The 12,742-nt window shown below is 41.8% G+C and overlaps 1 protein-coding gene across 1 annotated transcript in view; it reads left to right on the forward strand.

Moving 5' to 3' along the window:
* Positions 1-3,810: 3,810 nt before the first annotated feature.
* Positions 3,811-12,742, forward strand: part of LOC306757746 (copine-9-like) — a gene marked incomplete at both ends in the record, with an annotated part of 209,250 nt that continues 200,318 nt past the window's right edge. The window contains one exon of the mRNA XM_079242872.1: positions 3,811-3,887. Within this exon, the coding sequence (XP_079098998.1) occupies positions 3,811-3,887 (77 nt within the window). The remainder of the gene's footprint in view (positions 3,888-12,742) is intronic.

Raw genomic sequence — 12,742 nt, forward strand, 5'->3', positions numbered from 1 at the left:
TCCTGAAGCCAAACTGGGAGCTTGTTTTGCTTCTTGAAGCCAAACTGGGAGCTTGTTTTGCTTCTTGAAGCCAAACTGGGAGCTGGTTTTGCTTCTTGAAGCCAAACTGGGAGCTAGTTTTGCTTCCTGAAGCCAAACTGGGAGCTTGTTTTGCTTCTTGAAGCCAAACTGGGAGCTAGTTTTGCTTCTTGAAGCCAAACTGGGAGCTAGTTTTGCTTCTTGAAGCCAAACTGGGAGCTGGTTTTGCTTCTTGAAGCCAAACTGGGAGCTTGTTTTGCTTCTTGAAGCCAAACTGGGAGCTGGTTTTGCTTCTTGAAGCCAAACTGGGAGCTTGTTTTGCTTCTTGAAGCCAAACTGGGAGCTGGTTTTGCTTCTTGAAGCCAAACTGGGAGCTTGTTTTGCTTCTTGAAGCCAAACTGGGAGCTGGTTTTGCTTCTTGAAGCCAAACTGGGAGCCAGTTTGTCCATGTCATTGTGGAGGCCGTGTTTCTACAGGCTCAACATCGGTGACGTCTGTTTGTGGGAACTCGGACTGGAAGCTGTAAATGAGTCATCAGATCAAACCGAGTCTCCCAGTTTAACATCGTGGATCTGATGCAGACGTGGAAACCGCTTGTTTGTGTGAAACGAAGCGAAACTTGGTTCTGTTGGGGAGAAATGGATTTCCTCCAGAGACACTTCAGGTCTTCCAGCTGAATTTCTGCATCCTTGAAGGCTGGGACGAGTCCGGTGAAGATCTTTATTTCATGAGGACAGGAAACGGTAACTTTGATTGACTGGAAGAGCAAACAGCCCTGCAGCGGTTAGAAACCCGCCCCCCCTCCCAGGTTAAACGGACAGCGATGGTCTCCGACCGCCAGTTTGGACAGAAGGGACGGCTCGACTTTCCACTAAGTGTCTATAAAGTTTCTTTGTGTAATAAATGAACCATGAATCATCAAATAGCTGCTTTCTAGAATCCTAACCAATGAGATGTGACCAGTCTAACCAGTTACATCACCTCTGCTTCAGGATAGATCCTGTTATTGTACAATGATGATGATGACGAAGATGCACTGTGCATGATGGTAGCCGATCCAAAGGGCTTTTCAGTGACATTGAAATGAGGTCCAGTTTCTTCCCACACCCAGAAACGGTGTTCCCTCCGCAGACCTCGGTGGTCCACGCCGGCGGTTCGATGGCTGATTTACCTCAGGACCTCTCCTTGTGCCTTTTTGTTTCTTCTCATTGTCACAGAATCACACCTTCAGTCCGGTTTCACGCGTCTTTTCTCCTCCTGAGATGCTTCCAGTGACAATTTAGCTGAACAGAAACGTTCGGTCCCTGAACGCATCGTTTGCTGAAGAAGATTTAAGGACTAAATCCTGCAGGAGGTCGAGTGAAGCGAGGAAATAACACATTCACACTAACCTTCGATTTAAAGAAGAATCATCACATTCATCCCAGAATGAGTTCTCAGGCTGGCAGGTTGTTGTATAAAAACGAAGCTAATCTTGAGTCAGAGAGGTTTTCCTCCTTTTTTATCTGGATGCAGTGAAGGAACCGTCTGACGGCAGAACCGTCCGCCGCTGCTCGACTGACTGAGAGAACAATCAGCATCCAGTCATGTCGCGCTCGTCCTCGTCTCCTCCGGCAGGTTTTAGACGCGTCTCTACTGGATTCATCCCGTTTGTAAAGCCTGCCTGTCGCTCACAAGCAGCTTTCCACTGCACACACACCTGCAAAAAGAACACAAGTTCTCTCTTTTCTCTCATCTTTTCACTCCTTTCACTCCGTTTATCTCACAGGAAATTGTTTTCTAAATAATTTTTTAACTTTTACTGAAATGCTGCATTGCACTTGTCCCACTGTCTTGTTTTTCTTTGTACAGCTGATGTATTTTTAAATGGATTTATCTTTTTTTTTTTTTTTTTTTTCCTCTTTTGGTTGTAAATTGCATTTAATTGTTTGCAGGCGACAGGCCGCAGTCAGACATGAATGGAGCTGCAGGTGGCAACTGTCAATAAAAAAATAAGAGAAAATAAAAGTATTTTTCTCTTTTCTTTCTGAACAAATGAGATTTAGTAGAAAATGAGAGGCTTGATAGTTGTGGGGGGTCATCAGGTGTTCTCCAGGTGAGGACTGAGTGGTCCGCCTACATGTCGGCAGTAACTGACCCTCCATTAGAGGACGGGGATGTAGGAGGAAGAACGGATGAAGAGAAGGTCAGGTCTCGCCTATTCCAGACAACGCTGGATTGATTATTTCACAACCACTTCAACCCTTTGGTCACTAAACATTTCACATGCTGGCCAGGCTGGTGAGGACCTGACAGGTAACTGGGAGGATTGGGAGGATGAGTCCATGAGAAGAGCTGTTAATTATAAGTCAGTGGACGGTGATCCAGTTTTGCTGATTTCACAGGATCCAAACATCAATATGAGATTTCACAGCTAATTTAATCCGGTGTCATTCAGTCTGTCTTTCCAGACCAGTTATCCAGTTATAACACATTTATTACATCATTAGTTTAAATCCAGTCTATAATACTGTGTGAATATGAACCAGTTCATAAAAACGATTACCTGGCAAAGGAAGCCACATGTTTGGATCAAGTCTTCTCTGGTTCAGTCCTCCTGAGGTGAATGAGGAGAACCATGGAGGGGGGGGGGGGGTCAACAAAGCCAGGGATGCCTGCTGAGAAAGAAGAGAAACATAATATAACAGCAGTGTCAGATGTTTCTGCATGGAGCTGCAGAGAGGAGCCGGTGCATCATGGGATGTCGCAGCCTCGGCCTGCAGCAGACCTACAGGGATGGATCAGGGTCACCAAGCCAGACCTGGCAGATTCATCCAAAAGGAAAGGAAGAGAGAGTCTTTCTTTCCTGAAAGAAAGAGTCAGGAAAGGAAGAAAGACTCTCTCTTCCTTTACTGAATCCAAACGGGGAGTTGTGGGTCTGACAACTGAAGGTTCTGTTTCTGGTTCTACTTTCAGAACCTCTCAGAACCAAAAGCAAACCTGAAACCGATCTGATCTGGGAAATCTGGATCTCTCACATCTTCAGGATCCAGAAAAACTCACTGACCAGAGTCAACTTTGTAATCACTCTCAGTTGGGTTTATTTAATCTTGTTGTTGAAAAATGCTCCATTTAAGTGGAAAAAAAAAAAAAAGTTGGTTTTTTTCAGAGTGTAAACAAGGTTTTATTATTTGTCTCTTTTATTAGAGAAAATTAAATAAAAGAGAAGATGATGCTTCGGTTTCAGGAAGATGCGTCTGATGTATTTATGTATTAAGTCCTTTTTTAATGGCAGTACTTTTTATTTATTTACTTATTTATTCATTTATCTATTTATTTATTTAGGTAGGTCTGTTTAATAAAACCGGAACTGTATAGTTCGGAGATTCCTCAGGAAAAAGCTAGAAGTTGCGTTCAGACGAAACTCGGAGAACTTGTTGAGGTCTCTGCCTCCACCTGCTGATGGATGGAGAGAAAAGGTGCGTCCGGTGGGGGGGGGTCCACGTCTGCGCTCCGGTGTGTTTCCTCTCCTCCCCTCCCTCCTCCTCTTCCTCCTCCTCCTCTCTCGCCATGAATGAAAGCTTCATCTTCAGGTATGCCTCCAAACCCTCAGCTGCGCTCCAACGACCGTCAGCAGCAGAAGAGCCGCAGATTGATCCTCATCTCAACCAACACACACACACACACACACACACACACACACACTCCAGCCTCAGGAACGTCAGCGCCGCGAGACCAGGGCGAACTTCAAAGATTAAGTAGTGATTTACAGAATAGAGAAGAAAAAGAGGGAGAGGAGGAAAGAAAACAACCATGGCGACAATAGGAGATTTCGACCCACTCAACTCCACCGTACCTGCGACTAAGATAGAAATCACGGTGTCCTGCAGGTAAGAGAGCTCCGTGACACACCGACCATCAGTGATGCTGCTGCCTGCTTTTAACATCTGCTTCTGTAAAGTATCATTTTCTGCCACGCGCTTTGAACGTTTCTGACATTTTGTGCGTAATTTTACACTTTCCGTCACACTCCTCGTGAATGAGAGCACGGAACAACTCTTTTATTTATTTATTTCCATTTCACGGAGAAATTTGCATGTGCTGTGGGTGTAGAAGTGCGTGGGGGTGTGCAGTAGCCATCAGGGGCAGGATTTATTCTGAGAACCGTGGAGAGATCCAGAGAGCGCAACTCTGATGGAGACAAAAGCTGTTTGCATCAGGAAGGATGGAGATGAAAGACGAAATAAACTATTAATTCCTGATCAGAGGAGAGGACAGGGGACTCCAGAAACAGGCTGAAGACTGGTCAAACTGTCCTGAAATGAACACAAGTGCAGCCAAAGGAAGGATTGTGTGACGGATTCATCAGTCAAACAGATTCACCTGATGAAGTTTGCATCCTCTTTCTCTCTCTCTCTCTCTCTCTCTCTCACACACACACACACACAGAGAGAGAGAGAGAGAGAGAGAGAGAGAGAGAGAGAGAGAGAGAGAACAGCACATGCATTCATTAACACAGCATTCAGCAGAGAAGTGAAACACACCCAAGTCTGAGCAATGGCCTCTTAATGCATCTTAATCTTCAGGTGTGTGTTGACATCAGACTCTCCATCCACTTTTCCACTTTAATGCAGATGTCTTGTCCACCAATCAAATGGCAGCAACTTAACACATTGTAGTCATGGTGAGGAGGAGGAGGACTTGCTAAAGTCTAAACTGAGCATCAGGATGAGGAAGAAAGAGGATTTCAGGGACTTTGAACGTGGCATGTTGTTGGTTTGACACACAACCATCTCTAGAGTTTCCAGAGAAGGTCTGAAGAAGAGAAAATATCCAAGCAGCAGTTTGTCTGGACCAGAATGTCTTGTTGATGTCAGAGGAGAATGGTCAGACTGGTTGGAGATGATAGAAAGGCAACTGGAAGTCAGATAAGCACTGGTTCCAAGCCAGATATGCAGAACATCATCTCTGAACACACAACATGTCCAGCCTTGAAGCAGATGGTCTCCAGCAGCAGAAGACCACAGCGGGTTCCCTCCTGTCAGCTAAGAACAGGAAACTGAGGCTACAATTCACACAGATTCACCAGAACTGGACAATAGAAGATGGAGAAACGTTGCTGGTCTGATGAGTCTCCAGTTCAGCTCCACATTCACATGGTAGGATCAGAATCTGCTGGAAGCATCATGAAAACATGGATCCATCCTGACTTGGATCAATGCTTCAGGCTGCTGGTTGTGTAATGGTTTGGGGGGTATTGTATTGGCCCATTGGGCCCCTTCAGTACCAACATGGTTTAACCAGCACAGCCTACCTGTGTTCTGCTGCTGACCATGTCCATCCCTTTCTGAGCACAGTGTAACATCTTCTGATGGAACCTTCCAGCAGGATGATGCACCATGTCACAAAGCTCACATCATCTCCACCATGATGATGAGTTCACTGTCCTCCAACGTCCTCCACAGTCACCAGATCTACATCCAGCAGAGCAGCTTTGGGATGTGGTGGAACGGGAGATTCTCATCATGATGTGCAGCAACTGTGTGATGCTTCATGTCAACATGGAGCAAAACCTCTGAGGAATGTTTCCAACACCTTGTTGAATCTATGACACCAAGAATTAAATAGTACTGGAGGAACAAGGTGGTTCTGACCCGGCACTGATGGACCTGATGAAGTGGATGCTGCCATCATTAAAACATCCGTTCAGCTTTTCTACCACAGAGTTTTGAAACTCTTCTAGCAGGAGTGGGCACATAAAGCTGGTGTTCTTATCTTGATTTGCTGCTTTTCTTATTGGAATCAGAAATGTTTCAGAGCTTCAGGTATCAGATCTATTGAACAGTTTTTAGTCGCTTATGATCACAAGTTGTGTGTGTTTGGGTTGGTGTGGATTGTTCTATGCACAGCTGTGTGATTAACATTTTGAAAACTGCACATTAAGGATAATTTGGTGAATGAAAAACAACAACAAAAGAATCTTTCCACATTTCTGCTGCTGGATGTAAATAGAGTATAATTGGATGTATGATGACCTGTGATGGACTGGTGACTTTGCTGGGAGGCTCCAGCTTCCCCACAACCCTGAAGTGGGCTCAGTGGTTAAAAAAATGGATGAATGAATGAAAAATTGACCAGAATCTATTGAGCAGTATCAGCTTAGATAAAGTAAAGTTGTTTGTACCTGACATGGTGGAGACGATCAGCTATACTGTCATTCAGAACATCCACTGGTTCATGTTGAGATTTACTCTCTACAACATCAAACAAGATGCTAAAATAGAAAAGGAGAAAAATAAGTTTGGTGTAAAAATACAGAAACTTTTAAACAATCATCTAAAAACTCTTGTCAGTTTAAAAAAAACTAAGACTTCTACATTGCTTGACATTTTTTCAGCCTATATCAGTTAGCAGCTTTATGCGTGCTGCCCACATCGCTGTTAGTCAACATGAGTTAAAGATGTTCCTGTTAGTACCGTAAAACTCACTTCAGATGCAAAGATTCACAATCCTGGAAGGTTTCTTTCAGTGCATTTTCTTTCTTTGTTTTTTTTCCTTTTTAGATCTTTTGGTTTAAATGAAAACTAATAAGTTTTTTCTCTTTAAGTTACTGATTATTGAAAAAAAAAGAAGCCAATTTTCTTCACATAAAATATTTTAACATTTCTCTGTAGGTCTTACTTAACGATCTTAATTTGATTAATTCATTCATTTTCCATACCAGGTAACTGTTAACCAACAAAGGGTTTAATTTAATTTAATTTAATTTAATTTAATTTAATTTAATTTAATTTAATTTAATTTAATTTAATTTAATTTCCTAACCGCTTAATCCAATTCAGGGTAGTGGGGAGGACAGCTCGCCAGTCCATCGCAGGGCTTAATTTAATTTAATTTAATTTAATTTAATTTAATTTAATTTAATTTAATTTAATTTAATTTAATTTAATTTAATTTAGTTTAAGTTAATTCAATGTTATTATTTTATATTACTCGAGTTTATTAAGTTTTAATTTGAAGTTAATTCTACAGACATGTAAAAGGATGCTTACTTGCGTCATTTCTTTCTAAAACTCTATCTCTCTACTAGTTGGCCAGTGGGTGGCCTTGTATGTGATGTCACGCTAATCGCCAGTGACGTGGCTCCTCCACAACAAAAAATGCAAATATATGGACACAGCTGACCATTAGCGCACACCGTACAGACACACCCCAATCCTTGCATAGCACAACTAGATGCATCTTCTGCCTCCTGAACCAAAAGTAAAGAAATAAATGAACATCTGGCTTGGCACACTGCGAGGAAATGATATCCTGGGGATACTTTCACACCAGGGGCCAGCCCACCATGACCACAGGGGCATCACCACTGGAACCGCCACGACTCATTCTCGGCCCCGATCCTCTCCACAGCCAAAAGGCTGCAGTGAAAGGGCCGCTGGGTAAAAGCCATCCCCATAGCAACGACCTATCAGGCATAGGCATAGGCATAGCCCCCAGTGTGGAAGACCCCCATGAGGAAAAAATGGAATTAACAGAATTTAAGAAGAAAAAAAAACTAGGACCATTAAAGACCAGTACAGTAAAGACCAGTGTTTGCAGATTAAAGTCAGACAGAAGAAGTTCCATGTTACTGGTTATATAACGGCGAACGGAGCCTCGACGTGGCGAGTGGGGCAAACTTTTCCTGAACTTCAACCTCCCCTAGAAAACACCAGTCCACAGTGGTTAGAGCGATGCCTCCCTGATGAGATATGTGGGCTCGTAGAGTGCCATGAGAATCCCAGTGCAGATCAAGTAGAAGTGGGGTGAAGGTGAGAAGGAACCAGAAAGAGCTTTCTGAAGGTTGACCTTTACATGGAAGGAAATAAAAGTGGAGAAATCTGTTGGTTGTGGAGTGAAGCTGTTGGATTTACCTGTCAGGTGAGGTGCTTGATGATCAGACCCAAAGACCCAGACAGCGACTTGCTCAGGAGAATCGGTGGGTTTTGATCATCGGCTCCCAGATGGTCTGCAGATTTTCTTCCAGGAGCTAAAAGATCCTTTCAGTCTTTGGTCTTTTGCATTGCCAGTGAGGTCAAAGTTTCAAGCAACTCCAAACCCACACCCACCTGCTTACTTGATGACTTAATGTTGCATTTTAGGACAAAAATGTCCCATTAAATCACTTCAAGCAGCATTTTTTAATCTAATAGCCATAGAAATATATTTTCTGCGATCCAGGATGTTAGAGTTTTAATTTCTGACCATTTTTAAAAAAAAAAAAAATTTTACCAGTAAAATCAGCCCAATTACAAGCCTGCACATATAATACTAAATTAAAAGATTAATTGTAACACTTGTGAAGAAATTTTCTTGTGAATAATTGTGCCATATGCACAAACAGCCAAACAATGGCCAAAGTGAGAAATAAAAATCTACTCAAATGGACAAAAATGTCCATATAAAAGGACATGGTTTAATGTTCCCTTCATGATCAACATCAGCAGCTGTGTCGCTGTAAATCACTGTGAAATGAGAAAGTAGAATCTTAACATAAAAAAAAAAAACATACTTCTGGAATAACATTGATACTGAGCATTAAATAAATAAATAATAAATAAAACTGTATATAATGAAGCAGAAGCATTCTGACATTTACAGAGTGTCATTGAACATGTCAGAAAAAGTCGTGTACGACGATATTTAGGATCTGTGATCGGCTGGAAGTTAAGGCGACGGTTCTGTTCTAGTTAAAACGTAAATCATTGCCATCGCCCGCTGCCTCGTCTCGCCGCTGTAAAGGTTTCCATCAGATCAGTCTGAAAACAAGTCGAGCTCCACTAACTCTGTCCATACGACACACGTTTGGTTTTTATTGGAACTATGTCTTCTCGTTCTGAAGCCTCCAAAAATAAAATGACAATAGCAGCTATTCCTGAGAAATTTCAAATTAAACTTGAGGTGATCGAGACAAAGAAGCAGAAATGATGATGGTGACACATAACCAGTCAGAAATGTTCCACACTGTAAGTGTCAAACCAAATTAGGATCAGGATGGTCTTAAAAGTACTAACTCATAGCAGGTAGAGCTGTAACAACACAGTATTTAATGAGCACTAACCCAAAGCGGGGGGATCTGTATCCATCTTGGATCCAGTAATCATCTGTTTGTGGAATTATTTCTGTTTTTTTTTTTCTTGTAATTTGATCAGGAAAATATGGACACTGATAAACCATTCTGATCTGGTTATTAAGACTAAGTAGCAAATATCTCTGCAGGGTCTTCCAGATGATTCTACATGTAGGATTCCCGGTAAAGAAACTGAGTTTTTAGTTTTCTTCATCAGATTTATGTGTTGTTTCTCTGCCTGTTTAGATCTCAGACAGGTTTCATCTTTAGTTTCCATGTGAGCTTCGTTAAAGGGAAACTACTGGAGGAGGTTGTTTCGCAGTTTCCATGCAGTCTGGGGGGAAAAGGAGGATCTTTCTGCAGAGGAAAAAAAAGGAAATAAAAAGGCTGGACATTTAAGGAAAACGTTAGTGAGATCCTGGTGCTGTTAAAGGAGTGTGTGAACATGTTGGTTCAGATAAATCAGGTGAAGGAAAGCTGCACCTGAGCCTCCGTTGTTAACGCTCACACACACACACACACACACACACACACACACACACACACACACACACACACACACGTTTGCAAAAATACACAAAGACTCATTTTGAAACAGTTTTATTCTCTGATGAATGATGGAGGTCTGGATGGAGACCACGTCCCAAGAAGGCTGCCGGGTCAGCGAGGTGGAGGTGGAGGGGTGCTCGAGCTGGAGAAATGAAAGAATCTTCTATCTGACCGTCTCCTGCTATCATATGAAATATTGTTTTATTTGTTGAACATTTTCAGTTCTTTGCAACTTGTTTAATCGCTACGGTTACATGGTGTTTTTTCATTCGGAATGAATAATTTCGAAATTAAATAGTTTGGAATTAACGTATTCTCCTACGAGTTTACATGAAAATAATAATTTTGAATGAACGTTTACATGAAACACGTCCTCACTTAATTCCTCTTTAGAGCGGCGGGTTGGGAAGGGTTCTGATTGGACAGAGGGTGCACGTGACGTATGACGTATCACGGAAATAAACACAGTTAGCTCCCTGCTTCTCGTCTTTTCAGCTGTAACTTGTAAAAACTACATAATAAGTACCAGTTTCGCTGCTGTTTCTATTATAAATGTGAAGTAGCAGCTCAACACCAGCATACTACTTCACATTCTGCAGCAACTGAGAAGGAGAAGAAAGATAGACCACCGAACACGGGAGGCAAAACAAGTTTAAGTTTAAGTTTAATTCCGAATAGAAATTAGGATTGGGAAGTGTTTACAAGGTCATTTTTCGTCAATTTAAAGCGGAATTAACTTTTATTCTGAATTAAAACTCCCATGTAAACGCTGGAATCTGGAAACGGTTCTGTAGAATCATCTGGAAGTCTGGGTTCAGTCAGGATGTTTTCTTCACTGGTAGATTTGTTTTATAAAATCCAAATGATTATTTATATCTGACATAATTTTGATGATTAAAAAAATATCCACTTCATTCACACTGATTATTTATTTAGGGAAAATGAGCTAAACGGCAGATGCAGAAGGATTTTCTCCACAGGGTACATAGGAAGGTTTCCACTTTATACTGGGATTATTCAGATTTGATCTGAATGGAGGTGATGTCATCTCATCAATTAGATGGATCCTGGATTTGATCCGATACGTTTTGTGAATGAACTTGTGAGATTTCTCCCCCAGAACCCTGATTAGTTCCTGGTTCTGGTGACGTAAACAGAAGAGCAGATCTCTTGTGTGTCTCCCCAAACAGGAGTGATTGATCATGTGTGGAAGCTGAAGACCACATCATGGTTGACCTGAGTTTAAGTTGTGTGACTATTTGTTGCACATCGTCTCCCTCTGCCAGCGCTCCTCCTTTCTCTAGTCTAAAAAAAGGCTGATAGAAGGATGGGATGGTATTGGAAGCTCCTGTATTGGAGGCAGGAGTCACTGCAGTTTTAATATTGCAGATTCTGAGTGTTTGTTGACTCAACGACTGACTGCTGGATCTGACTGACTTATTAGTTATATTGTCTGATTCGTAAGGGAAAACAGAAACGTGTTTCATTATAAGTTTTTGTGGAAACTTGTCCCATGTTGCCAAGAAAGGAATAAATAAAAAGAAAACATATCAGTGCATTTTTACAATATTCGCTGTGATCTGGTTTCAGGCAGACATTAGAATAACACAACCGCCTTTAAATTTAGCAACAAAGGCACCATCAGGGGCAGAAACATGCTGGGGTGCAGCTCTGTAAACTAGTTTTTGATTGCTGCATCACGTCCGGTATTTGTAGAGGGGCAACACATAGATTTCCCATCAGACCCCAGTATGAGGACTTTAAAGTGGGGCAGTGAGTCATGACATCACTGTTTGATGAACCTACAGTCTCAATGGATTCCTGCAATGGGTTTCCTTTTATTCCCCAATATGAGCAGGGGAAATAGTCCAGGAACCCCACAGGGAGCTGCCGTCTCACCGGCTGACTTCAAGTGTAACTCAGGATCTGTTGAAATGTCCAGATAGCGGAGAGATGGGCGTGCCAACGATTGAGAGTAGGCTGCTTTCAGGAAGCTGGTGGACTGTTTTCTGGCTTGCAGATGGAATCTGTGAACAGGAAGTTTAGCTCCTCCATTGTTTGCAGCAAGCTGTAAAATATCTTCCCCAAGGCTGTCGTCACCTGATGAAGCAGAGACTGTGACTCAGAAGCTGCACAGCGGTCCTGAAACGTTACAGATCCACGCTTTCATGTTTCCACCAAATTCTGAGCCTACAATCTGAATGTGGAGCTGAAATGTAGACATATCTATCAGCATCACTAACTCACATCCCACTTGCTTCACTTTTTACCTTTCTGGCCAATTTCTTCAACACAAATCTCATTAATCCAACTCTGTCCTTTGCTGGTGTTCCCCAAGGATCTGTCTCAGGACCCCTCCTTTTCATTATTTACATTCTTCCACTTGGTAACATCTTCCTTTTTGAACATTATAACCTGAAAGCTGGAGCTTTATATTATGTTCAATCTGCGGCAACTCTTTAACTTCTCTGAATGTTGTGTCATAGAAACTCAGCTGAGATGAGGGACTGACTAAGCACTTAGCATGGTGTATGTGTGTATGTATGTGTGAAATGTATCGCACCACGTGAGACAAATAGTGGTCACACCAGATTGTGTCTGCGGTTCCATTACATTTTTATGCAAAATAAAAGCGATATTTGTAAGTTTTGACAAACAACAATTGGATTTGTGGGTGTTTTAATTAAACAGTGTTCCGCACATTAGCCTCAAGTCTGGTAAAATCTCGTTATTCTCACGAGATTTTATGAAAATTGCACCTTATACAAGGTAGCCACGTAGCGTTATTTTGGGGTTTTCTACTTGCTGCGGAGAATTTATTGTAGATTTTGAAGCTTGTCTTCATCATTTTTTTTTTTTATCTAAAACTCTAAAATTCCATGTTGGTTGCTTTGCACTGTGCAATCTTTACTGGAAATGACCCCAACGTCACATCCGGGGACACGTAAATGCGGAAAAAGTGCACTTTTGCGATATGTTTCTATATCAAAACATCTGAGAAACCACCCCATGAGAGTGTAATAACTTTTTAACAATATTTGAGACTTTTCAAAATTTAGGTGTTTTTTTTTTTTTTTTATTGTG

The sequence above is a fragment of the Telmatherina bonti genome (assembly GCF_933228915.1).
Source record: "Telmatherina bonti genome assembly, chromosome: 6".
NCBI lineage: Eukaryota > Metazoa > Chordata > Actinopteri > Atheriniformes > Telmatherinidae > Telmatherina > Telmatherina bonti.